The sequence below is a fragment of the Apodemus sylvaticus genome, chromosome 12, assembly GCF_947179515.1.
Source record: "Apodemus sylvaticus chromosome 12, mApoSyl1.1, whole genome shotgun sequence".
Lineage (NCBI taxonomy): Eukaryota > Metazoa > Chordata > Mammalia > Rodentia > Muridae > Apodemus > Apodemus sylvaticus.
The window spans coordinates 37873321-37898676 of record NC_067483.1 but is presented as its reverse complement, the minus strand read 5'-3'; the positions used below and the strand labels follow the sequence as shown (position 1 = coordinate 37898676).

General features: G+C 40.9%; 1 protein-coding gene across 6 annotated transcripts in view; it reads left to right on the top strand.

Moving 5' to 3' along the window:
* The window catches only part of Srgap2 (SLIT-ROBO Rho GTPase activating protein 2), a 248152-nt gene that overhangs the window by 182711 nt on the left and 40085 nt on the right, over nucleotides 1-25356 (top strand). For 5 of the 6 annotated variants that reach the window (XM_052201076.1, XM_052201077.1, XM_052201080.1 and 2 more), the window contains 7 exons: nucleotides 662-877; nucleotides 1873-2001; nucleotides 8979-9203; nucleotides 12044-12145; nucleotides 13349-13546; nucleotides 21243-21327; nucleotides 23864-23891. In XM_052201076.1, the coding sequence (XP_052057036.1) occupies nucleotides 662-877; nucleotides 1873-2001; nucleotides 8979-9203; nucleotides 12044-12145; nucleotides 13349-13546; nucleotides 21243-21327; nucleotides 23864-23891 (983 nt within the window). The remainder of the gene's footprint in view (nucleotides 1-661; nucleotides 878-1872; nucleotides 2002-8978; nucleotides 9204-12043; nucleotides 12146-13348; nucleotides 13547-21242; nucleotides 21328-23863; nucleotides 23892-25356) is intronic. The other variant, XM_052201078.1, reaches the window with a different exon arrangement.

The window sequence follows — 25356 nt, the reverse complement described above, 5'->3', positions numbered from 1 at the left end:
TCATTAAGATCTTCTTGCACTACTTCCAGACTACAGGAATTAAAGGCATGCACCACCACACCTTACTCTGTGTCGCTCTTTTTGTGTTACTTACTGCTTGTGGCCAATTCCAGTTACACTTGATATGAATTGTCTTCCTTCCCAGCTTCTTACCTGAGTCATGCAGGTCTACAGCCTTCACAGGATGTTGTCTAGGATATAGAATTGTTACATGAATGAAATCAACGAGTGTGTGTGTGTGTGTGTGTGATATATTAAGTACTCAGTAAATTGTAGGTGGGATTGATGTTTCTGTGAGAAATATCAAGTATCTAATGGAGATAAAACAGACCATTAGGGTCTGAAAAAGATGTTCTTATTTCTTATCTTCCAGGAGGTGACCAAGCAATAGAAATCACTAAGCTAATATAAGAGTCATGCTTACAGATAATAATGAATAAAAGGTTTTAAAAAGTGATGAAATTAATATGGAATCATTACAATAAGCTGTCCTTTACTTAGATGTAGACCTTAACATACATGTACTGAACCAGGCATTACTGGATTTTCCCCTAGAAAGATGAGAATATTACTTCGTATAGGAGAGGCCCTGCTGAGTTTTGTTAATCCGTAACATAAAATTGAATCCATTGGCTTGACCTCTAGAGGAAATGTTTTGCAGGTCATGAAGACATATCATATGTACAATGCTGACAGTATCAGTGCTCAGAGCAAACTAAAGGAAGCAGAGAAGCAAGAAGAGAAGCAAATTGGCAAGTCAGTAAAGCAAGAGGACCGGCAGACCCCTCGCTCCCCTGACTCCACGGCCAATGTCCGCATTGAGGAGAAACATGTCCGGAGGAGTTCAGTGAAGAAGATTGAGAAGATGAAGGAGAAGGTATATGTGCTCTGGCAACTGTAGATACAGGAAGGAATGCTTAGAAGACAAGACTGATAATAATAGGTGCAATGAAGGACTGAACAAAGCAGTTCCTTTGGTTCCTAATGACCAAAGAGTCCTTCTGTGTCTTGCCAGGAATCCTGGCTATTGGAAAAATCTAAGCATGTGAACTCTCAGATTTTCTTTCTTTCTTTCTTTTTTAAAAGATGTATTTATTTATTTCATGTATTTATTTATTTCATGTATATTGCTCTCTTCAGACACACCAGAAGAGGGCATCAGATCCCCATTACAGATGATTGTGAGCCACCATGTAGTTGTTGGGAATTGAACTCAGGACTTCTGGAAGAGCAGTGCTGTTAACCACTGAGCCATCTCACCAGATTTTAATGTCAAGTCTATTGACAGGAATCAGTAGTCACTTTTCTCATCCCATTTTCCAAATCAAGTGAATTGCCCTATTGCTCTGAGAAACAAGGGAGACTTTAGACCTTGTATTTTGCCTTTCAATACCAGTGTTTGGCGTAGAGGTTAGAGGCACCCCATCAAGGCCAACAGCAGGGTGGAGAATAGTGTGTGAAGACAGGATTGTTGTAGAGTGCACGTCTGAACCATTCCTCTCATTCATCAGAGTTGGAATCCACTTGAAAGCAGGGATTCACAGGGAATAGCAGTGAAGGGTGCTCTTGATGTGCTGGCCTTCATCTCTCACAGAACACCCTTCTCTTTAAACCAAAATCATAACAGTAACAGCGACAGGTCATCAGGATAGCTCAGCAGGTAAGGCTGCCACCTAGCCTGGCAACCTGAGTCCAAACCTAGGAGCCCATAGGTAGAAGGAAAAAATGACTCCTACAAGTGTTCTTCCAACATCCACAGAGACATAAAGGCGTGTGTGCATACAAACATGCACACTGCTTCAAATGAAATAAATATATACTTTTAATGTTTTAATTAAAAACACTAAAAGTGAACCTGCATTTTCTTTTTAGCGACAAGCCAAGTACACAGAGAATAAGCTGAAGGCCATTAAAGCCCGGAATGAGTATTTATTGGCTTTGGAGGCAACCAATGCATCTGTCTTCAAATACTACATCCATGACCTGTCTGATATTATCGATGTAAGTACCTAAAGTCAGGGTGAGAAGCTGGAGCCACCTCTTGCCTAGTTTCAGAAACCTGGTCACGTGTTTCTCATCTCTGTGTTCAAGCATTTTGGCCATTTTGAGAACAATGTGAAGAAAGCAGGCATGATCCATTGTAAAGACGGTGCCCCTTATACTTGATATCATTCACTCCTCACAGCTCTCCATGAGAACAAAGCAATCCTGTCATTGCTGTTGACTGGTATTCAGAGATTAGTGATTTATCCAGAGTTAGTAAAAGGCTGAGACAAAATTTATACCAAATTCTGATTCCTAAACCCATGTTCATGACTGCTATGTTCTGTTTGTCAGAAAATAGTCTTACATTGAAGTTGTAGAACGAAGCAATGACAAGAAGAGTTAGAATGCCTTCCTTGTGTTTATTTATCAGTTCGTGTTTCTTGGGATCTCCTCATTCATTGTCAATCACACCCGTAGATACACAATACTGTCTTAATTTGTGACCCAGGGAATTAAGAGACATACTTACCTAAGGCTTGGGTTTTCAGTGTGCTATAAACTAGGATCTTGACTAAGAGGTATCCAAATGCTACTGAAAACTGCCCTGTTCTCTTTTGAGATGTGGCACAAAAATGAGAGAGAGGAGAGGATTAGTATGCATGTATACTTTGTAGGTAGCAGACACAGCTGTTGGTCTTTGACCTTATGGGTTAGTCTTTGATCTCTTACAGCTTCTCCTCAATCCCTATGTCCTAACATGTCTCTCACATACAGACTGCAGTCTGACCCACTTCCTGGGTCAGCTTTATATGAAGCTACACAAGCATACCATCTCTCAGGTCTTCTTCCAGTCACCAAAGTGGTTCTGGAGCCAGCTGATTGAGCAGCAGCAGCCCGGTCTCTAGAGCATCACAATATCCTTTCAGAGACCTGTTGTTTGCCTCAGGTTCTTGGCAATAACCACAGAGCTGTGAGACTCTAGCCAAATTGCACATGATTTTCTATCAGGGTTTCTTCACAAGTACACCTGCTAGGCTTTACATCATGTGGGGATCTGGGCTCAGATTCACTATTATATTACTAATTAGCATTTCTTGGGCTTGCTACTGAACTATTCTGGAACTCTGTTTTATTTCCTGCCCCTCTGCTCCTAGTAAAATAAGACCTGGACTGTTTAAATCTGGCCTACATCAAGGTTGCTGAGGGAATTTTTCTAAAATACAGACTAGTATCCTTTCAGCCAGGGAGTTTTGATGAGTAGCTTTTGGCCTCCCAAGGCCTTCGATGTCATCATCTCAGCTGGTAATGGAGCCCTGCTCTCTGTTCAGGCTCCTCTTTGTTCTCTCTGCTTGTTGATGCCAATCTGAACACTGTCCTTCAGTGAGGTCAAAACCCTAAACCAGTCCCTTCATTCTTCTTCACTGTCAGCAGAGGCCCATTCTCAACAAGAGGGAGACAGTCGCTTTCTATGCTCACTTTCTGCTCTTTAGCTCACATTTGGTAAAATGAGTAAGATCAAAAAAAAAAAAAAAAAAAAGTAGACCAACAGGGTGTTACACCCCCTTTACTGGCCTGTCTCTTCTTTTTGCCTCTAGAGAATATTTGTATCAATTTCAATATATTGCTTATAGGAGAAAAGGCTTTTATACGAGTTATGATCTTTGTAACCTTCATTTGTAACCATAGGCCCTTCATTAGGCATGGGTAGCTGTTTTAAAAAATCATATAAGAAGCAAGATATTTTGTACTTTTTCCTTGCTAAGAGCCTACGTTTCACAGGATGTGGTTTGAAGAGCCACTGGAAAAGAAGTCAGCCTCTGTAGTACCTACTTAACAGGACATAGGTTTAGAGGATGGCGATCAAGTCTAGGGCTGTGGCAGTCCAGACAGGCAGCCCTCCAGGCCAGGAGCAAATGTAGGCTTTTGGGTTATGTTTTAACTGTATCTTATTTTGTTTGTTGTTTGGTTTTTATTTTTGTAGAATAAACATTACCCTTTTTTACAAAGTAGATGCAAAGCTACTATTCTCTGTAATCACCTAGTACATTTATGAGGTGAGGTATGCATTCAACTTCAGGGTTATAAATAGAATGTAACTGGTTTTGCCTAAGACATATTTATACACTCTAGTGTTTTTAAACCATGAGCCATGATCCATTAAGAGAACAATGAAATCATATTTATGCATTTAACTTATTTTAAATGATTAGACTAGAATGAGGGGGAGAAAATCCCAGATTATTTAGGTTGCATCAAGTCAATAGTTGCAACAAACCAGGACATGTGGAGATTGGTCTCAAGCCACCAGGCTTACACTGCAAGTGTCTTTACCCACTGAGTTTTCTTTATGCCACCAGAATATAGTTTTTGTAACTGAATTTTTTTTCACCCAGGAAGTTTTGGGGTTTTTTTTAGCATTATTCACAGTTTTTACATCTATCAATACTTTCTTCCTTTTTTCTTAATGCTGTTCTATGCAATTTAAAATGCCAAAACTGTTGTGTAGCAAAGAAGCAAAGAGTGAGTAGGAGCCTGGGTGAGTGGATTTAATGAACTCAACAGTATTCAGGACTTCTTCAAGACATGTGATGAGTGTCATTCCAGGCCGTTGCTGTCTGTGTTATATGCCACCAGTCTGCCTCCTTTCTAACAGTCTGGCTCAGTCAGTATTAAGACATTAAGGATAAATGAAAAGTTATTTTTAATCAATGTCATTTAACTGACATAAGGACTAGCCTACAATTTCTTTGTATAGTGTAATAAAAGATAAATAAATCCACATGAGATATCATACTCATAATGGAAAAAACTTGACTCTTGACCAGAAAAGACCTTTCGATCTCACTTGGCAGTTTCTAAGGACTGTAGGCTCATTGGAGTGTGATTTCCTCACCTGCATACTCATCACTTGGCCTCAGAGCAGAGGAGTAAATGAAGTGCAGGGCCTTGGCATTATGGGTAGCTGGGGTGTCGTGAGTGTACCCAAAAAGTCTGTGGTGCCACATACACTGAAACTGGACACAAGAGAACTTGGCTTTCCCATTATGAAATTGTATTGAAAGCAGTTGTTTTTCTATCTCCTATAGGAAATTGAAGGGTGATATGAAGCACTCATTTTTTGTTTCTAGGTTTTCTCTAGATTCTCTGAGGGAGAATATCAGCTGGTAAGGGGATAATGAACTGTGGACTTAAGCTCATACATTGAGATGCTCTATTATTCAATTTTTTTCTAAAAGTTTTATTTCTCCTGAGTTTTATAGTATTTGTGTAGCATTTTATAGTATTTGTATAGCATTTATTTCTGGTATTAAAAAAAAATTATGTGTTCTCTCTACCTGTTGATTCTCATGGGAAATATTCAAATCCTAGTTAACCCTGACAGACACTGCTTCTTTTCTGAAGGCTTAGTTTTGCCCCTACAAATACATAGATGGCCAAGGCCCTGTCCATGACTCCTAGGTTAGCCGAAAGCATGGCAGAACAGAGGTTACATTGTAAGTTTGATCCTGACTCCTTGGTACAGAGAAGCTATAGAACGGTTATATAAATAAAGGCAAGGATCCCATGTAGGAAAGCTCCCTGCTGGTCTTAGACTATATGCAATAGAACATATGGGTCAGTGCTCTGCCCACTAGATGATTTCCTGAGAAGCTGGAGTCTTTGCCTGTGGTGTTCATCAGTCAACTTTATTAAATGCCTTCTGTGAATAAGATGTAAACAAGAATAAAATGCTGGAAAACTCTAAGATACCTGTGTTCTGAGTGGAGTGATGTGAAATCGCAGGCCTCAGAATGACTATGTGTATTGGGGGGTCATATGAGGATGAATGCAGTTGAGTCCAAGTAGGACCAGGAATGCAGGGCTGGCTGGCTTCCCAGAGACTGAGAATTTAATATGGATCTTAAAAAGTGAGACCAATTTCAGCAGGTGAAAGTTGAAGGGTAATATTTCAGGAAAAGAAACTCGAGGAGCTGAAGGGTAGAGATCAGTTGATTGGAGGATGCTTGTGATTGGTGTTAGCTTTGAGTCTACACAGTACCAGATATGTGTGAAGTGTATTGTCTGTTTGCCACATAACCAACTACAAAGCTGGTATTTCCCCCTTGTTCAGCCCAGAGGGATAAACTAGCTTTCTAAGCTAGAGGTCTATGCTTTTTCAACACTCTGTCCTATGCTGTGGCATAGGATGGCACTGGAATTCAGAAGAGGCTAATTAGGGAGAATGAAGGGAGGTGATGCTGAGTAGGCAGACTACACACTAATTACATTTTTGGTGTCTTATGTGTTTGTTTGTTTGCCCATTTAACTTTGGTCAAATTATGTAACTTCTTTGAGCTTTTGTCTTCCTTGTATGGAAAACTAAGATAATACAGACTTCAGTGGGGGTGCTTATGAGGATTAAGATGCAGGATATACATAACTGTTCACTGTCTAGCATGTAGTGAACATTCTTAACAAACAGTAGCATTCTTTACAAGTACAACCTGAAGGTGAATTTTAGCTTAAATAGAGATAAGTATTTTAGGTACTTCCAACAGGGGCATGCTAATAGTCATATTTTATGGCAAACAGCACTGTTATAAAATAAGGTGTCGGTTAGGATAAAGATAAAAGAAAGTAAAGTTTCAAAAAATACATGAGGATTTCTCAAGAGCACCCTGACTCCTAATTCTTCTCAGTCTCTGTTGGCAATATTACCTTTGTTTACTATACCAATAAGAAGAGTTCATCTTAGGAACTGCAGGACATCTTAGAGATAGGCAAGATCTACAGGTTCAAAGGCAGCCTGATCAATTAGTTTAACAGCATCTCCTAGAGGAGGGGGGGACCCTGCACGTGCAGCCTCCCAATCAGCCGCCTTTGTCTAGATTCCGTTTGCTCTTCCTCCGACTGAATTTAGTGTTTTCCTGTCCTCTGGCTACAGTTATGCTGTCACTGCTGTTACCCCGCCGAAGCCGGGCACCTGCCAGAGTCTGTTGGCACTAAATCCAGAGCTCAGCTCAATGTGCACTCCATTGCAAGCTTCGTGTCAGATGCCTGGAAGGAGGCAGCCTGTCACATGTTTTTTTCTTCCCCAATAGTGACTGTTCCTGAAGTGATCATGATGAGAGGGAAAGGCTGAGGAAATTAATTTGATGCTTATTTATGCAGTGAAATTACAATCAGGCAGATGGCTTTACTCTATCCAGAGATTTTTCTCTGACATTTCCTCTCAGGCTCTGGACATCAAAGCTGTGTAAATAATAGAGGTGATAATTGATGACCATGGAATTTGGATCTCGGGGTCTTTATTGGAGGGGTAGGGAATATTGTCATAGTATTACAGGATGCCTTTGCTGAAAAGAGCATTGGGGATTACATTTAATCCAATGGGTTTTTTCTAGCCTTTTTCTTAAGAACTTATTCTTCAAACCAGATCGTGCATAGAATCCCACTTTATTGAATGGAAAAATGAGCAGAGTTGTTTTTGTTGAGGTAAAGATAAAAAGGCTTCAAGTACTTCTAGCTGGGTTACCACCTACCCCCTTCTCAGGGATAACCTGGGTGCTGACAAAGCTGTAATCTACAGCTAGAAAATCACTGGACTAGTCATATTTGTTCATTGAACTGTCAAGGACACCAGTCTGGGGATGGGATAGGAGTAGGTAAACCAGGGTTGCTTGATTCTGCCTCTTCTATTTTGTTTTGTTTCCCTTTGTGAGTGTGTGTGTGTGTGTGTGTGTGTGTGTGTGTGTGTGTAATGAATATGTACACATGAGTACAGGTATCCATTTGAGTCCAGAAGAGAGGGTTAAATTTCCTGGATCTGGAGTTACAAACAGTTATGAGCTTCAGACATCGGTACTAGGAGCCAAACACGTCTTTTTCAAGGGGAATAAGACCTCTTAACCATACAGCAATCTCAAGTCCTAAACTTGTTTTTTGAGACAGGATTCTCAAAAGTTCATCTTAGCTAGCTAACCATCAAACCCCTTTTCCTACCCCTTCAGTGCTAGGATTACAGACACAATCACCTATAGGCTTGTGACCAAACGTAATTCCTCATATTTGCATACTTTACTACTTGAGCTATTCCTCTACTCCTGGTTTTTGTTGTTATTTGTTTAAGAACAGAGACTGGCTTTGAATTGATTCTGTAACTGAGGATAACTTTGAACTTCTGATCTTCCTGCTTTCCTCTCCCGAGTGTTTGAGATTATGGGCCTGCTTCACTACACTCAGTTTATGCAATGCTGGGGGGATTCAAACCTAAGTCTCCATGCATGCTACCCCTTTCCAGTTGACCGACATTCCTCAACCCCTACAATTGCCTCTTTCATAGCATTTTCTTCTTTTCATTTTTGTTGTTGAAAATCAGAAACATGATAAGAATCTTTCTAGTAACATATTTAGGACATTTTGGGTTAGCTTTCTTCAGCTCGGGCCTGTCCCAGATCACTGAAAGCTGATGTCATGACTCAACCAACCTTCTGTTCTCTTCTTCTTCCACCTACCTAGAGTTGAGTGTATGTAAATTTATTGCTGATACAGCACTCCAGATTTTTGTCTCCTGACTGCTCCATTGGCCTGGAAAGCTTGCTATGTAGTAACTTCTAACCACAGCAACCCTCAGGAATCATGGCAGACTGTATGATTATTGCTGAATTTTGTTGTTATGACAAACCAGGAAACAGAACAGAATTCTCTACATGGCCATAACAGACATGGGTGCTAGGAAGACAGAGAAACTGTTGGCCATTCTCATTTTTATGAAATGTCACTTAGTTAACTTTTGTCATTATTTCTTACGAACCTTCTTCTGTCTAACCACCTCAGTGGTTATGCTAACTACTGAACTAGGAGCAGGAACTATTCCTCGGGTCTTGAAATTGTAATCTCAGCTTCCTTCCTGTTACAGTCAGTCAGTCACCTTGATATGGTCAGATCTACCCCAGATCTTCCCATCCTGTCAGGTGTCTGTGGTATGCTTATGCGCCTCCTTCTTCCCACAGCAGTGTTGTGACCTAGGCTACCATGCTAGCCTGAACCGGGCTCTACGAACTTTCCTGTCTGCTGAATTAAATCTGGAACAATCAAAGCATGAAGGCCTGGATGCTATTGAAAATGCAGTAGAAAACCTAGATGCCACCAGTGACAAGCAACGGCTCATGGAGATGTACAACAATGTTTTCTGCCCCCCTATGAAATTTGAATTCCAGCCCCACATGGGAGATATGGTAAGGCCCTTTCCTGTATTGCACCTTTCCCCCAAAGGGACTTGAATGTGCTAGAGTTGTATATAGTTTTATTACATCCAAAGGAGAGGGAGCTTCCCATCAGGTAAACTGTGTTCTATTCTTTCAGACCTTGTAGTATATCTCTTTTTTTTTTTATTCGATATAATTTATTTACATTTCAAATGATTTCCCCTTTATAGTAGTATATCTCTTTGATTTCGACTGATGTGTTTATCCTTGAGTTTATCTAGGTTCATGTTCCATCTAATCAAGCTGTCCTGAGCTGCAGAGTGGATGGCTCTCCCAGAGAGTAGCTCACCCTGTCCCAAGTAACTGTGTCCCAGAAACCTGACTGGGGTGACCAGGGAATGAAGAAAAGCAGACACATGTACAGAAAAACTGGGGCTGGGTAGGTTGTGCAAGCTTTGACTGAGTATATGACATTGGTCCTTGATATGACCATGCCCTTGTCAAGAATACACATTCATTCAGGACTTCATCTACTTTTTCACAGACTCTTTCATAAGCTTCCTCAGCTCCCCACAGTAGTTAGACCAAAAGGAGTACATAAGAAGAGACCACGAATCTGCAAGGTGCTCTTGCTAGGAATAGTGCTTCCCTGGATTAGAATCTAGACTCTAGAAACCTTGCTCTAGCCTGATAGCAACAGTATGCTAATCAGACAGTTTACTGTCATAGACTGGCCACAGTGGAGTAGTACATTTCTGTCTTATATACAAAATATAAAGTGGTTTCTCATCTTTTCTTTTGGGGGGGAAACCTAACCCCTTACAATTTGTTTCCATTGCTGTGGCTGAGTAGATGTCAGCATCTAGACAGATGGAAAGCTAAAACAGCATCATGTTAGTTAAAGTTAGAAGGGGGCATTGCCAGCCTCCAGGAAGCCCCATTCCTCACCTGCTTGACTTCAGTTCAAATTTGTCTTCTAAGCTGCCATTGAGAATCCTTCCCCAAAATAAGTGGAACTTGGGACTATCTGAATGAACTGGTTGATTTTTCTGGTGTTATCTGAGTTCTCTTCTGAGCCAAACAGCATGTCTCCATAAAGGGGAATCCAGATGATGGGTACTCAGGCCCCCTCCTTGCCCAGTCAGAACCACATTTCCATACTCTAAAGCACAGATGGAATGCATTACCTTGCCTCCTAGCCAAAGATCACTGACAAAGCATGGATCAGCAGCTCTGCTGCTCCTTAGAAAAACAGGATTGGAGGTGATTTAAGTGAATTTTTTCCTGTAATTCTTCCATACTAGGCCAGGGTGACTTTAAAAATTAATAGATTATTCTTTTCCCCTGTATGTGATACAGCTGATTGGTGGCTTGGCCAGGAAAGGGGCCAGAATTTCCCATTCTGACTCATTAGAGATGAGATGTCAAGTCATTCTTGGGCCCAGCTAACAGGATTTCTGCCTGATATGGGATCTTTGTAGGCAGAAGGAAGGAGCTGCCTGCAAATCCTTTAAATGGGGCCAAAGTTCAGGTGGCATTTAATGGAAGCTCTGAAGTTGGCTACACTGGTGTTCTTGGGCTGCTGATAGGGCTGATGTGAGCCCCTCTAGGACTTGGTGCCTGTTTCTACTGTTGGTGCACCCAGAGGTTTGAGGGCACTGGATGCACGACTGGTGACATCAGGGCCAGAAACAGAAATTTCATTCTTGGCAGTAACCCATCTGGCCAACAAACTGTCTCCATTATGTCTACTTCTAAAAGCCTTAGTGAAATCAGCTCCAAATCTTGAGCAAGCCTCTCAGCTGAAGAAGAGATCAAATCAGTTGGAATCTTAAATACCAAAGGGGTAGAAGGTCAATTTTCAGTCACCTCCATTTGAAGAGTAAGATTTATTTTTTGAGTAAGAGAGTGGTTTACAAGTATATGAATATACTCAGTCTTTGCTGAGGGTAAAGGAGCCAAATTCTATCGAGATGTCTCTTCTGGTAAGAGCTAAAGGACACTTGATAATAAAGTGACAGGCACTGCCTCCACATGGGTCCTATCCTTCACCTTCTAGCCTTCTGCCTGTCATCACTCTCCCAGAGATCAGATGACCTCATGCCATAGTCTTACCTTTCTCAAGAGACTCTAGGTCAGCTGTCCTTCACAGAGGATAAAGTTGGTTAATTGGGGATGGGAGTACAGGGGATTCCATGCCCAGAGGGGTACAGTAATGGCTATGTAAAAGATGTCAGAGTCCTTCTGTCAGATCTCATGTCCTCTGGGGCTCTCGAACTTGGGCTTATGAACTTGCTCCCATAGTCACATGACTCTTTCCCGTTGAGTCAAAGCTCTTGTGCATGGCCCAGATTTATAAACATACATGTGCCGGCAGCAGCAAGTTAGCTTCCTGGCCCACTTCTCTCCTGTTTTTTAACTCTAGTGTATGAAGTGGAGGAGGGAAGAGCCAGTGAGGTGACCACTTGGACCTTTGGCAGGAGCTTCCCTGTGCCAAAGGGTTGGGTTCCTGGACCAGGGCTGCTTAAGACACTCTTGTCTAGCCTCCTCAGAATTCCCTAAATCTGCAGATGTTGCTAGACCTACCCTGCCAACCACCTGCCTGCCTATGAGTTACAAAGAGAGAAACATGGTCTTTCCAAACAGAATCTCCTCCCCTCTTACATACTGTTTGGTCTAGAAGTTCACACGCATCTCCAGATTAAATTTTTTTTTTTTTTTTTTTTTTTTTTTTTGCACATAGAAACTGCAAGCCTTCCAGGAGTTGAGATACAATACAATGTAAATCGTTTTGAGCAGTAGTGAGAACTCTGGAGTCCTCCAAAGATATATATGTCCTCTTCCTGACCTTCTGTTGCTTTTTCTGACAGGCTTCTCAGCTCTGTGCCCAACAGCCTGTCCAGAGTGAGCTGGTGCAGAGATGCCAACAACTGCAGTCTCGCTTATCCACTTTGAAGATTGAAAATGAAGAGGTGTGTTTCCTTCCTAGGAGGCTCAGAGCCACTGTCTCCTTGTTGAACCACTTGTGGCTGTCCATCAGGGGCAAGTGGAAGGAACATGCAGAGAATGTCCAGGCTATTGCAGATTTCCTGGCTGAATGGAGGCTTGTGCTTTCCCTGCTGCTACATCCTGCCCTTGAAATTCAGGAAGTTGTTCATACATTGCCAAAGGTTGTGCTCTATTTTGGGCTTTTACAAAATGCCCCTCCCCACTACACATTTGATCCAAGTGGCACTTAGCCACTGTGTGAACAATATCAAGTCTCTGAAATGGCCTACTCATGACTGGCTTTTTCTAGCATTTTCAAAAGGAAACCTTTTGACTTTGACACTTTAGACATCTCTCTCCTCTTACAGGAGGGTGACTTTTCTTTTCTAAACACAGAATATTTTCTTTTAATATCCAGTTTAAAAAGGTAATCCAGGTTTCTGTTGAGCTCAGATGGCTTCTTTCTTGTATTTTTGTACGTCTTAATTTTACTAGGAAGTAGGGTTGGGTCACTTAGTTTGCAAATAGAAAAACAAACCTATTCATTGATTGAAGGTCATGAAACAGCTCCAGGAACTTTGAAAGACAAGATCGATCATATATTTTAATTAGCTCCAGTATGTGGAAATATTGTTTGGCAATTATGTTATTCTATTTTCCTTTGCACTTCCATTATAATAAAGCAATAGTACTAACTCTTAAGCTAAATATTGGAGCTAGAGAGATGGTTGAGTGGTTAAAAGCACTGGTTGCTCTTGCAGAGGATGCAGGCTTGGCTTCCAGTGCCTGCATGGTGGCTCACAGCCATCCCTACCTTCAGTTCCAAGAGCTCCAACACCCTCTTCTGGCACCACATGAAACACACGCATATGCAGGCAAAACATCCTTTCACATACAGTAAGTCTCTTTGAAGAAAGTAAGCATTACATAAAAAGTACACAGCAGAAAAAGAATGGTGTTTTGGTGTTTTCTCGAGAGAGCAGTGTGCTGAAACTGGGTTCCTGTGATGTTCATCACTCAATCCCTCAGTACTGTTCAGTGACAGTACTATAATCTGCTGGCATCCTTCCTTCCTACCCCTCTCTTGAGAAGAGAGGCATTCTCCCTCTCAAGCTCCTCCTAGTTGCTCTATCACCTGCTATTTTATAGTTTGCTCCTCATGATTATTTTGGCCATTATGGTTATAGGTGAAGAAGACAATGGAGGCCACCCTGCAGACCATTCAGGACATTGTGACCGTTGAGGATTTTGATGTATCTGATTGCTTCCAGTATAGCAATTCCATGGAGTCTGTCAAATCTACTGTCTCAGAAACATTCATGAGCAAACCCAGCATTGCTAAGAGGAGAGCTAACCAGCAAGAGACGGAACAGTTTTATTTCACGGTAAGGGCATTCTTTGGCCTTATAGGCACATCAGTAAACACTGACACCCACAGGAGCTTTGGAACTCAAAAGTTTTGCCAACTGTCTGAAGAGCAAGCTTTAAATACATAAGATTTGCACCTGGCATACTTGGACACCATCTCTATACTTAAAGCAAAAGCATATACAAGTTATATGTGTCTTCTGGGGACCTTAAAGAAAGGAATGTTCCTAAATAAATCACTAAGAAAAAAATTAGGGAAATTTTTAATCAACTAGTATGCTTTCATAGGGAAAGTAGGGAAAGTAGCCCTCTCAGTCACAGGAGATCATAACAAGGGAATTAAGTTTATTGGTTTTTGAGAACTAAATTCAGATATCTTTGTCAATATGTATATTGTTTTAAGAAATTTAAAGTCCTAAGAGATTTGAATACATTATCATAATAACTTCCATTATTAGGAAGTTATTTTTTTCAAATTATTGGTAAAAGTTAAAGAGACTTAAATGAACAACTTGGTGGGTTTGTAGAGAATTCTAAAGCAGTATATTTTATTCATATTTCTCAGATCTCCTTTTAGATAGGTAGGTGTGTGTCTTTGTGTCTGTGTGTGCAAATGTTAATAGTTTTTTTTAAAGCTGTTAGTTGGTCTTTTGTGCTGCTTTTTAATAATTAAATTGTTTTGAACTTGTCCAGTCTGACTTTTGCCTACACCAAAATTTATTTCCTTATCTTCTGATGACCAAGAAAAGAAAAACTGACTTTTCAGTTGTAAGATAACACATTGAAAATACGCACTGACCAAATGAAGGACTTTATTTGTCTTGCTGTCATGAAGCACACTCAGCATGGAGCAAATTAGATTTTTTTCTTCCAGCTGGGACGATTTGTTTAATTTTTTTCTTTGAACATTCTCCTTTTTTCTTTAAGAGCCCTAACATGATTGATTGGTGTTTTTGTAAATCTGTTTCACTTAGTTAAGCTCCAACTCTTTGGTGTTTTTGTTGTTGTAAATCCAAAAGAAGATTTTTGAAAGAATATGATTTAAGAATATTGTTCTAAAACAACTCAAAATTTTTTGTTATATAAAGAAAAACATTTTAAAATATGGTCATTGTATAAGACTTAGAAGCAGAAAGAAGAAAATGAATACGTATGAGGCATGTATTTAAAATTATATTTACAAAAATGAGACATTGTTGTATATATTGCATTATAAATTTAAGTCATTTAATTATATTTTCAAATTGCTTGGGTGCAGTTGTTTGTTTGTTTCTTGGTGAATATGTGCTGGGCAAGAGGTACACCACTAAGCTCTGACTCCAGTCTTCTAAGCATGTGCAAATTTACACAGAGGATGCAATGACACACTGCCTAGCTCACGGCACTCAGTAACTGCTACCCACTTTACCACCATCATGAATCCATGCATCAGTCATCGCTAAGTTATTCACTGATCATTTGTCATTTATTTACTGTATGCCAGAGTCTATGCTACAAGTTGGGAATGCTTAGAGTTGGGGAGAAAGAAGAGAATGAGGGCTTAGGCCTATACAGGGAGAGCTTTAGTTCTGACTTCATGTGTTTCTAAATAAGAAGGTACAGTCTGTGAGTGCGCGGATGTGAGTGAGCAACAACAAGGGTGATTCGCACAAACTGAATTGTGTGTTTAATATGAGTAGGTCAAAGAGGACTGGCAAGGAGAATAAAATTCTTTAAGGAGAGCAGACTATGTAATAGTGTGAAGGCCTTCAGAAATCCAAATTACATGTTACTAGAACTTCTTGACGCTAATGGGGGCTATCACTGTCCCCCTTACCAAACTATATTATCTCTTAATAATAGAAATTTTTTGGCAACTCTTTCTGAGCTGATTAAATACCAATGACCCAGTCTTATTATATAGCAGAAGATTCCATTTTTAAAATATATTTTAAAATTTTATATTTATATATATTATATATGTAAATTTTATATTTATATTTTAAATTTAAACTTGAGAATTCTGTATATGCATACAATGTATTTTACCATTTCACCTCCTCTTTTCCTCCAGTTAAGTAATTTGAGGGTTTATGGATTGGGGAGATGGCTTAGTCAGTAAAGTACATGCCACACAAGCACCTAAGTTTGAACGGCGGTAACCCATGCAAAAGAAACCCAGGATTACACCTGGGATCCCAGAGCTGGGGAGTAGAAACAGGGAGATCCCTGGATCTCGCTAGCCAGCCAGTCTAGTGAATTAGTAAGCTCCAGATTCAGTGAGAGTCCTTGCCTCAAAAAAATAAGCTAGAGAGCAATTGAGGAAAACACTGACTAACACAGGCCTCTGGCAGATATGCATGCGTGCACACACTCAACAACAAAAGAGAAGACAAGAAATTTTAGATATAAGAAATTTATACATAACCAAATCTTTTTCATAATTACTCTCTGCTTTAAATGAATTTATAACATACATATCCAGAAGCTGATATTTGTTCCAAAACAAGAAGGCTGATGAGATGCTTCAGCACTTTTAAGAGCTTATTTAGTGTTCTTGCAGAGGATGTGAGTTTGATTCCAACACCCATGTCCTCAGATTCATAATGACCTGTAGCTCCAGCTCTAGGAGATCCAGTTCTCCTGGCTGCTGTGGGCACCAGCACTCACTAGTCCATGCCCACACACAGACACATCATTCAAAATAAATCATTTTTAAGAAAGAAATAAGTTTATCTAAACCTGTGACTGCTAAAATCCTACCCACCTGCTTCCCTTTTATCTTAATACATAGGGGTTCTGCAACCCATTCCCTGACTTTGTCAGCGATGGAACTCCTTGTCAATTTTTGTGCACATTGCTTTAACTAACAGCAATTAGCTTTAGCTTATTTAGATTTACAAGAATTCATTACTTTTGTGACTAGATATGAAAGGTGTCAGGTAATTTATGTTCTGATAGCAGGGCATTTTTGGTAGTAGTAGTAGTGAAAAGGACATTCAGGTCTCCATATTAAAACAGAGGGCCTGACTATGCTTGCCAAACAGTGAAGGGAAAAAGGTCAAAGCAGCATATCCTGGAAGTTCCCTGCTCTTGGAAAGTGGTGAGGATGTCCCTCATCATGGTTTAACTCAGAGCTAGTCTGTCTAGTGACCATGTGGGCTTTTAGGATAGTTTTATGACTTGCTACTGTCATCAGATTACTTTGTCCATGTGACATCAATTAGAAATTTGAAGCATGTCTTACAAAGATCAGTTGCTTGCTTCTGCAGAAAATGACAGAATTTTAAATTTGAAGCAACTTTTAAATATCATCTAACCCAGCCTTCTCATTTGAAGGCTGGGGAAAAAGAAAAAGGAAAAACATGCAGCGGATGGTTAGCTTGAACAAGGCCTTCATCAAGAGCTGAACCCAGAGCTCAGGTCAGCTGTTGGCACAGGCTTTCCCTCTGTGCCCTGCTGAGAAGCTAAAAGGAAAAGACTCAGCAACTCTCCTTCCTTATTACAAGAAGGGAAGTGTGTTCTAACCTCCATGTCTTTTTTGCTGTCACTCATCTTCTATAGTACATCATCCCTCTGGGTCTACTTCATTTTCTTGTTGTTACACCCTTTTAAAAAGACTAAAATATATCAAAAGGAAACTAGAGAGGAGGTGCACATGCCTTACCTACCCATGACACCTACTTTCACTCCCTTTAGTCATAGATTGAAACTAGTGTATTCAGTCCTTTCAGAGGTTTTCTATGCATAGGCAATTGGTGATCTATCAGTGAGTGCCCCTTAATACGATAAACTACACTGAAATTGTAACAAATGGGGCTGGGAATGTAGCTCAGTAGTTAGAGTGCCTACCTACAGCTCCATCTTCAGCCCTGCAAGCAAAATGTTAAGAAATAAAGTGTAACAAGCAAGTATGCCACTCTCACTGTCCCCACTGAACTGTCATCACTTATTCTGAATTTTATTCATGTTAGCCTAAAAAGAGTTGTCCTGTATCTCTCAGAAATCTTTTTCCAATGGCTGGACAGAATTCCATTGTATAGTTACATCATCTCCATTTAGCCAGTTCTCTGTTCTGGTTAGCCAAGAATTATCGAAGCCTTAGGAAGTTGGAGTTTCCTAAACATTTTTTTTTAAAAAAAAAAAAATGGAGTATGGGATTCTTTTAAAAAAAATACATATTTTTTTCAGATTTATTTTTGTTTATGTATGTGGTTTTCGTCTGCATGCAATCGCCTCAAAGGTCAGAAGAGGGCACTAGAACCCCAAAACTTTAGCTCACTACTTGTGAGCCATTATATGTGTGCTGGAGACTGAACCCAGGTCTTCTGCAAGTGCAGTAAGTGCTCTTAACTGCTGACCCATCTCTCTAGCCCCAAGTATGGAGTTCTCAAGTGGGAGGTAGGATGAAGGAGGGTTTGAAAATAACAAAGTCAAACTATCTGAATTCTTAGGGGTAGATTTGGGTAAGACAAAGGAGACAAGGCAGGCTTTTGTCCATCAGGCAAGCCATTAGACTGAGAGCTGTGGTCTGGTATATTACTCTGTGTGTGTGTGTGTGTGTGTGTGTGTTGTGTGTGTGTGTGTGTACACGTGCGTGTGCATGGATCATGTGTGTGAGTGTGGTCTGATTATATATAATCTTGATATTATGCTAAATCACCAGAAGGCCACTTATTCCTTCCCTGGTCTCAGCTGTCTCATCTCTGTGTCTGTTCAGCAGCAATGAACCCTTTCTACCTCAGCTCCCTGATAAAGACAGGATTGTTTATCCCAGCATGTCTGTCCTGACTCCTGAGAGAGATAAGGAGTGATGGATGGCATGTCTGCAGACTCTGGGATCCTTTTCCTTCATACCTAGATACCAGACCCGAGGTTCTTCCTACCCTTGTGTTAGGGGTGCAAAGCATATCTTGATGCAGTTTGATCCTTTAGATTAATGAAACCTGAAAAGGTAACTGCATACCTCTTTATCAGATTGTTATTTGTTTTAATGGTTCACCAAGTGACTGCTGAAGTTACCCAGTGAGCTGTGAACATGAACTTGGGGTTGATGGAAGGGTTGGGAATTGAGAATAGAAACCTGAGCGAGAGAAGGAAATTTTATTCATTCCTGTTCAGAATTTTGGCTGTATTCTGAGTATTCTGATCTGTTAGAGGTTAGAGCTTCTTCAATTTTCTTCTTTAGGAAACGCTTGAGACTCCTAGGATAACCTTCCAAAGATAGGTCTTTCAGGATTGTACTGTTAGCAATGGATATTTCCTAGAGGCTTTTCCACTCTGGGTCCTGAGTATGATTTCAAACCCACAATTAGGCATTGGATGGGGATTAGGATAGCATCCAGGGAAGGCTGACAGCAAGTGAGCTGACAGCTGGAACAGATGGAGAGAGGAAGGTGACAAGAGAGCCTATTTTCATGCAGATGTTCTCATGCAAAGACATAAAGGATCAGAGAACAGGCCTTAAATAAGGCAGCAGAAATGAGGTTTGTTTCTGGTTTGTTTTATTTAGAATAGAGGCTGGGTTTATAATTGCAAGGAACAGTCTATACAAAAGAGAATGAGATTGCTCACCATTTATTCATTCTTCATCTTTATTAAGTTTCTACTATCTGGCACTCAGCATCATGAATTGTCAGGATAGTCAATGACATGGTCTCTGGATAGAAAGAGCCAGAGGGGAGCCAGAGGGGAGCCAGAGAGGATAGCCCTTCTGAGACAGGGCTGTATGAGAATGGTGCCATGGGAATTTACACGTTACCCATGGGGCCACACGGGCAAGCACAAGAGGCCCTGAGGCCCTCTCCCAGAAAGCAAGTTTCCCTTTGTTTTAAATGGGAAAGAAGAGAGCAAGCTCTTAGTTAAAACCTCATACTGCACAAAAGAATGTAGAGTAAGAGAACTCAGAATTTTTTACTTTATATTTATCATTAATGAAATAGTCATAAAAATCAAGGGCTTGGCGTACAATTCTTTTTCTTTTTTTAGTTAGTGCACAGTAAAAGACAGAACTATTATTATTAAAATGTTTATTCATTGGAGCAAAGCTATGTCATTTATGACTTATGCTTTGAGAGACCTTTCCATTTGCTTTTAAGTTAAACCCCATCATGTGAACCAGTACGTTAGGAGACAGCCAAGGCAGACTCAGATCCTCAACCATGGCTGTAGAGGAGGGTAGAAAGAGAATCTTCGCCCAGCATTACTGCCTACTGGCCTACAGTGACACCTTCCCTCTCTTAGGATTGTCTTATAATCTCCAATAACAAACTACTACTATCTTCCTCAAATATGGGTAGAATTATTATGAGAATCAGATGAGAGACTATGTACTCTTGGGTTGCTGTACAAAGAATGACTACTATGAAAGTCCGTTCTTCTTCTCTTTGGCTATTTAATGTAGTAGGTGGAACATTTTATTATAATGCTTCAGAGCACACACCATTCTGTCAAAACTGCATGTTTGGATTCTATTGTCTGACAAGATTTTCCTGGGAAGACACAGCACGCATCTGCTTACCCAGATAGAGAACCCAAGACAGACCAAAACAGAGATACCTCCAAATCCTCCTTGTGAACCAGTGAGGTTTGGGGGGTTACCTGTAGGAGCAGGAATGACTCAAAGACATCTCCATCCCAACAGCTAGCAAAAGCTGGGTACCTGGGGAACATTGTATGGATGTCCTGTGCTTCTTTGTAGCAACTGGGCTTGTCTGAAGTGACTCAATAGTCTATATTGTTTACTCTTGGGAAAGGGACCTCCTAAATCTGGTCAGTTTTAGAAACCTCCTGGGCCTGTTTTTGAGTTTTTTTTATGTCCTCTCTTATGGAGCTTACCTGGGAAATGGAATGTGTCCATTGGGGTGGGGGTGAGGGGAACACCTGCTACATGACAGATAGTGGTAGTGACTCCATCAGTTTTTGACCTTTGAGCAATTTCATTAATCTCTTCAAAGCGACTTCTCACTACCCAGTAAAGTGGGAGTAATGATACTAGTAATTTATATAGTTGTTTTGAAGATTTGGTGAATTATCCAGTCAAGCATAGTCTCTGACAAGCCAGATGAGATGTGAAAATGGAAATTCCAACAGTAGTCGAACTGCACCTGCTATTACAAGTGTGGCGGCACATCTCATCTTGTACTTGGCATCTGTAGGTGCACGTGCTGGGTGGCAGCCACTCCAGCTGAGCACTCAAGCTCCCAACTTTCAAGAAGCCTATATTAGAAAAAAAGATGAGACTGCTTAGACTCTGGCTTATACAAGGCAGCTCTGCAGGTTAGGTTTAGCATTGACACAGCTGCTAGAGCAATGAAATGTACCCTGCGGGGAGCAGGATATCAGCCTAAGTGGCAGACAGCAAGTGCATGTCTTCACACCAGCAACACTGACACTCAGGAAGGTCATCCATGCTCCCTATTCTCTCATTCATTACTGGGACTGAAGGAGACAGATGAAGGACTTTCCTTAGAGAATAGTTTTCTTATACAGGTTAACATGAAATTCACAGGAAAATTCTATATAAGATATGCACCTACCATGGCAATCAGCAGAGAGAGAGAGAGAGAGGAGAGAGAGAGAGATTTTTAAAGAGAATTTAAATAGACTTGCATGAAATTTGAGTCAGAAAGTCAGAAATCAAATGACCTCACAAAAGTGATCGTCCAGTTAAACATTTGTGTCTTGTGTTTCTTCAGGAATCTAAGTTCTCTTGTTTCTCCTCTTCCCTTACAGAAAATGAAGGAGTACTTGGAGGGAAGGAACCTCATCACAAAGTTACAAGCCAAGCATGACCTCCTGCAGAAAACCCTGGGAGAAAGTGAGTGTGCGAGCGCTTGCTCTGCTGGAGGCTGGTAGAGCGGAGAGGCCCAGTGCTCTCCTCCTAAGCACATGTCTCCAGTCCTCAGCCAGCCAGCCCAACTGGTTATAGGAATGTATTTCTCCTCCTGGACTACTCAGTGTGAACACACTCCCCTCAGTGGCTGCCTGAGCAGTGTGTAAGAAATGCTTATGTTCATCATGTTTCTTTAAATGGAGCACATAGCCTTGCCACCCAAACCCTTCGCCTTTCTGCCACATCCTTGGTAAAGGGTCATGGCCTCTCCACACACTTGTTAAGACTCTCCCCAGTCCCAGGGACAGAGGAGGTTCTCAAATGGAGGGGTGGACGGACTTGTTGCTCCTTTAGCTGTCAGGGTGAGCACTCCTGTCCTTTTCCTCACATGGCAGCTTCGCTCTACTGTGGCTATACTAAGACCAAAGTGCTCAATGTATTGTCTCATCTCTGGCAATAATCTTACCCAGACACTGGAAAGTCCTGAGGCAGAGAGCTGGGCAGACATTCTGGACTTTCTCTCCCCAGTCAGCCGTCAACAGAAGGCGAAGGTTGAAGAAGCAGCTTCCCTGAGGTGCTCTGGCACCCTTCCCAGGTCTCCTGCCTAGCTCTCAGCATTCTATGATTAATGGGATTTCCAGGTTGGGGATGCCCCTGAATGTTCTGCCCCTCCTCCCTATTCCACTAGTCTGTCCTCCACAGGGAGCACTCGCTCTCCTCGCTGGCAGTGTGCTTGCACTCATACACAGCAATTAACACTTTAAAGTAACTTCTCAAGCACTCAGCAGACAAACTGTGAAGTAAAGCAGGATTTGCAAGACACATTGGCTTTTAACTCAAGAATTTTTCACACCAGACTAACCTACCTACTCTTCTTGCCCTGTTCTTGTCCTGCCCTGGACAATTCCCCCAGATGATTTCTTTTCTCTCTAGCATCTTTGATCTTGTGATTTAAAAAAAAAAAAAAAAAAAAAAAAAAAAAAAAAAAAAAGATGTTTGATTTAATGGGGGAAAAAAAGGCCTCTTAGTAACTTCTGATCTTTTCCTACCTAAGCAGTTCAGGTCTAGGCATGAGAGCTGGATTTGCTTACAAAAAGTCTTTTCTCTCAAGCTTCCAGATTGCCGTATGGCGACTTAAAGGAAAGACAGCCCAGAAAAATTATTTGAAGAAACTTATTATGATTTATTTTTCTCAAAACAATCTCAACACAGCCTGGAAGACAGGCGAAAAGCCTTTGGAGCCGTGTGTGTGTGTGTGTGTGTGTGTGTGTGTGTGTGTGTGTATGTGTGTGTGTTTGTACACATGTATTCACCAAATAATGCTACTCTAGAGGGACGGAGGTTGACCACTGAGGCTCTAAATTGCCGTAATTTAAAGATGACAAGTTCCAGAGATAGAGAAAAATAATAGCTATAAATCACCCTGTGTGCAAGTCATCATGTCCCTGCCTTCTGTAAGTATTTGTCACCGTAATGCAAGAGCCTCTTGTTCTTGCCACAGAGGGATAATTGATATGTATGAATATTCCAGAATGGAAATGGGACAGATGTTGAAAATAATGGCTCAGAATAATATTTTTGCAAATGAAAGCTGAGCCTTTGATAACAGGGCTGTTAAAGATTGGGGGATGGTATTGCTGAAAATGAAAACTCTCTTAACAATTAGCAACACTAAATGAAAGAAAAAAAAAACCCTGCCTTCCCCCAACCCTCAGAGTTGCCTTTCCTGGATCTTGAATAAGGAGGATGAGTTGATCTCGTCTTTCCTGACCCAGTGCCTGCCAGAGTTTGCCATTGATATCGCTAAAACAGATCAAGCTTTATTAACTGTTGGCCCAAAGAAGGCAACATATTACATCATGGTTTATGCATGCTTATGTGCATATTTGTATTAAAAATTTTCTTACCAACTTTAAGGTTTTCCATTTCACTTTTCAAAACTGTCTTTGGCCTATGAAAATCTTACCACCTGTCATGAGATTGAAAGCCATCATTTGCTACCCCTGTGGGTATTGTTATTCCTGCCTTACTATGCCAGTTTACAGGAGAATTTAGTATGCTTCTAAAACTAGAACCTACGAATCTTCTCCTTCTTTTCTCCACATTCCCTTTTCTCCAATCCAAAATCAACTGTGTATGTAAGTATGTTTGTTCATATAGTGGCAAACAAGCAAGTTTGTCCCATGTCCTATATCCCAAAACCTACCTCTTGCCACCATTACACACATACTCAGCTGAATTTCATTTTGGGAAGGCTTACCATAAGTTTTTGTTCTCTAAGATATGATTTGACTTGTTCTTCCCATGCATCCATGCCTATTTTCTCATTTAGGATGTAGAACTGACAAGGTTCAGAGAACCTAGAACTGCAAAGTTCCTGCCCAAAGTGAGGTTGGGCCATCTTTTTCTGCTTCTGGCTCCCTAGAAAGATAGAGATGGAGGTCATGGTAATTCCTAGGAAATACAGCTCTCCCCACCCCTTCTGCTTCAACAAATGCATGTTGTCCTTCTCTTTCCACAGGTCAGCGGACAGATTGTAGTCTTGCCAGGTAAGTGACCCTGGGAAGGGATAAAGAGAGGAACATGGGAAAGATCCACCTGGGAAAGAGCCTTAGAGAGTTGTTGTAAAAGATATGGGATGACTTTGCAAAGGAGTGGCCTGAGGCAGGGGTTGCTTCCTTCTCTTTGCCTTACTAACCCATCTCCTTTCAAGTGGCTGTGCAGTTGCTGCCATTTAGGGGAGTCTGAGCAAAATAATGTCATGGGAGTTGTCTCTTGATTAAAAATCTTCAAGAAACTCCCCAGAGCCACAACACTACAAAGAAAATAAACACCAAACTCTGGATCTTGATAACCTCCTAGCTAGAAGAATTCAACGTGACCTTGGGGAAGTCTCTGATACAAAGAAGACTAGGTGATAGCATCTGATCTGAGATTATTTTTTTTTTAAGTGCATGGAAAAGATGATAGGCACTAATTAGTGACTGTCATGAATAACAAAATATTACATTGCTTTGGCTTGACAAATAGCACTGGGAGAAATCTTTGCTGATATTCAAGTATGCAGTCCTCCCAGTCTTCCTCCACCTTCCCTCCTTCTTCACCTCAGCCAAATATTTTCCCTCACAGTCATAATGGTGCTATGGGCTGGCAGAGAACAAGACATTCATTCAGCCAGCACCCTGAGATGCCTGAAAATGTGCTGGTTTAAAAGGAAAACATGCTTTAATGAAGCAGATTGCCTTATATCAACCTGACAACTCATAGTCATGAGGCCACTTACAGTTATAGGCTCACTCTTTACTGATGACTTAACCTGATTTTCATCATTTTATCATAGTGGATTAGAACTGAGGTCCTCTTAATATGCCATTCTTGAAGACTGGAGGGAGCTAAGAAGATAAAATTCTGTAGAATCTGTCTCCTGGTGGGGTAGTCTTGGCTTCATCAGCGGGACCACATCTCTGGAAAGTCTAAAAAGAACTGCACTGATTTCCCATGCTGGTTATCTCTCTCTCCATGTGTGATCTTGTACTATTCATCTCTCCTCTCAGAATATCAGTCTCCTCTTGTTGAAGACAAGAACATTTTGTTAGCTCAGAAAAGCACTATGATTTCAGCAAGGTGCCCTAAGGGCAGGCTGGCATCCCGATCCATCTCCTAGCTGTCCTCCCCATAGAGTAGTGTGTTTCTGTGCCTGATGCCCTTTGAGAAAAAGGCTCCTACAGCTAAGCACAGTTTGAAAAGCACTGACAGAGGCCCCAAGGTTCCTTTCAGTCTAAAAGTCCTACCACCTAAACAAAAAAACCCAAATTAATTAACTAATTTAAGTGGTTCTTTTCTTTTCCCCCAAGAGACTCAAAAGAAGATATACACTCTTTTGGTGTTTAGTTTTTGTTTCCTTTCATACAGAAAGATCTTTAGATTGTCTAATATTTGCCTATTTTACTACCGAGTAAACTATTTGCTGCCTGTTTAAGTTTTGAACAGTAATAGGAAGTAAACCAGGGACCT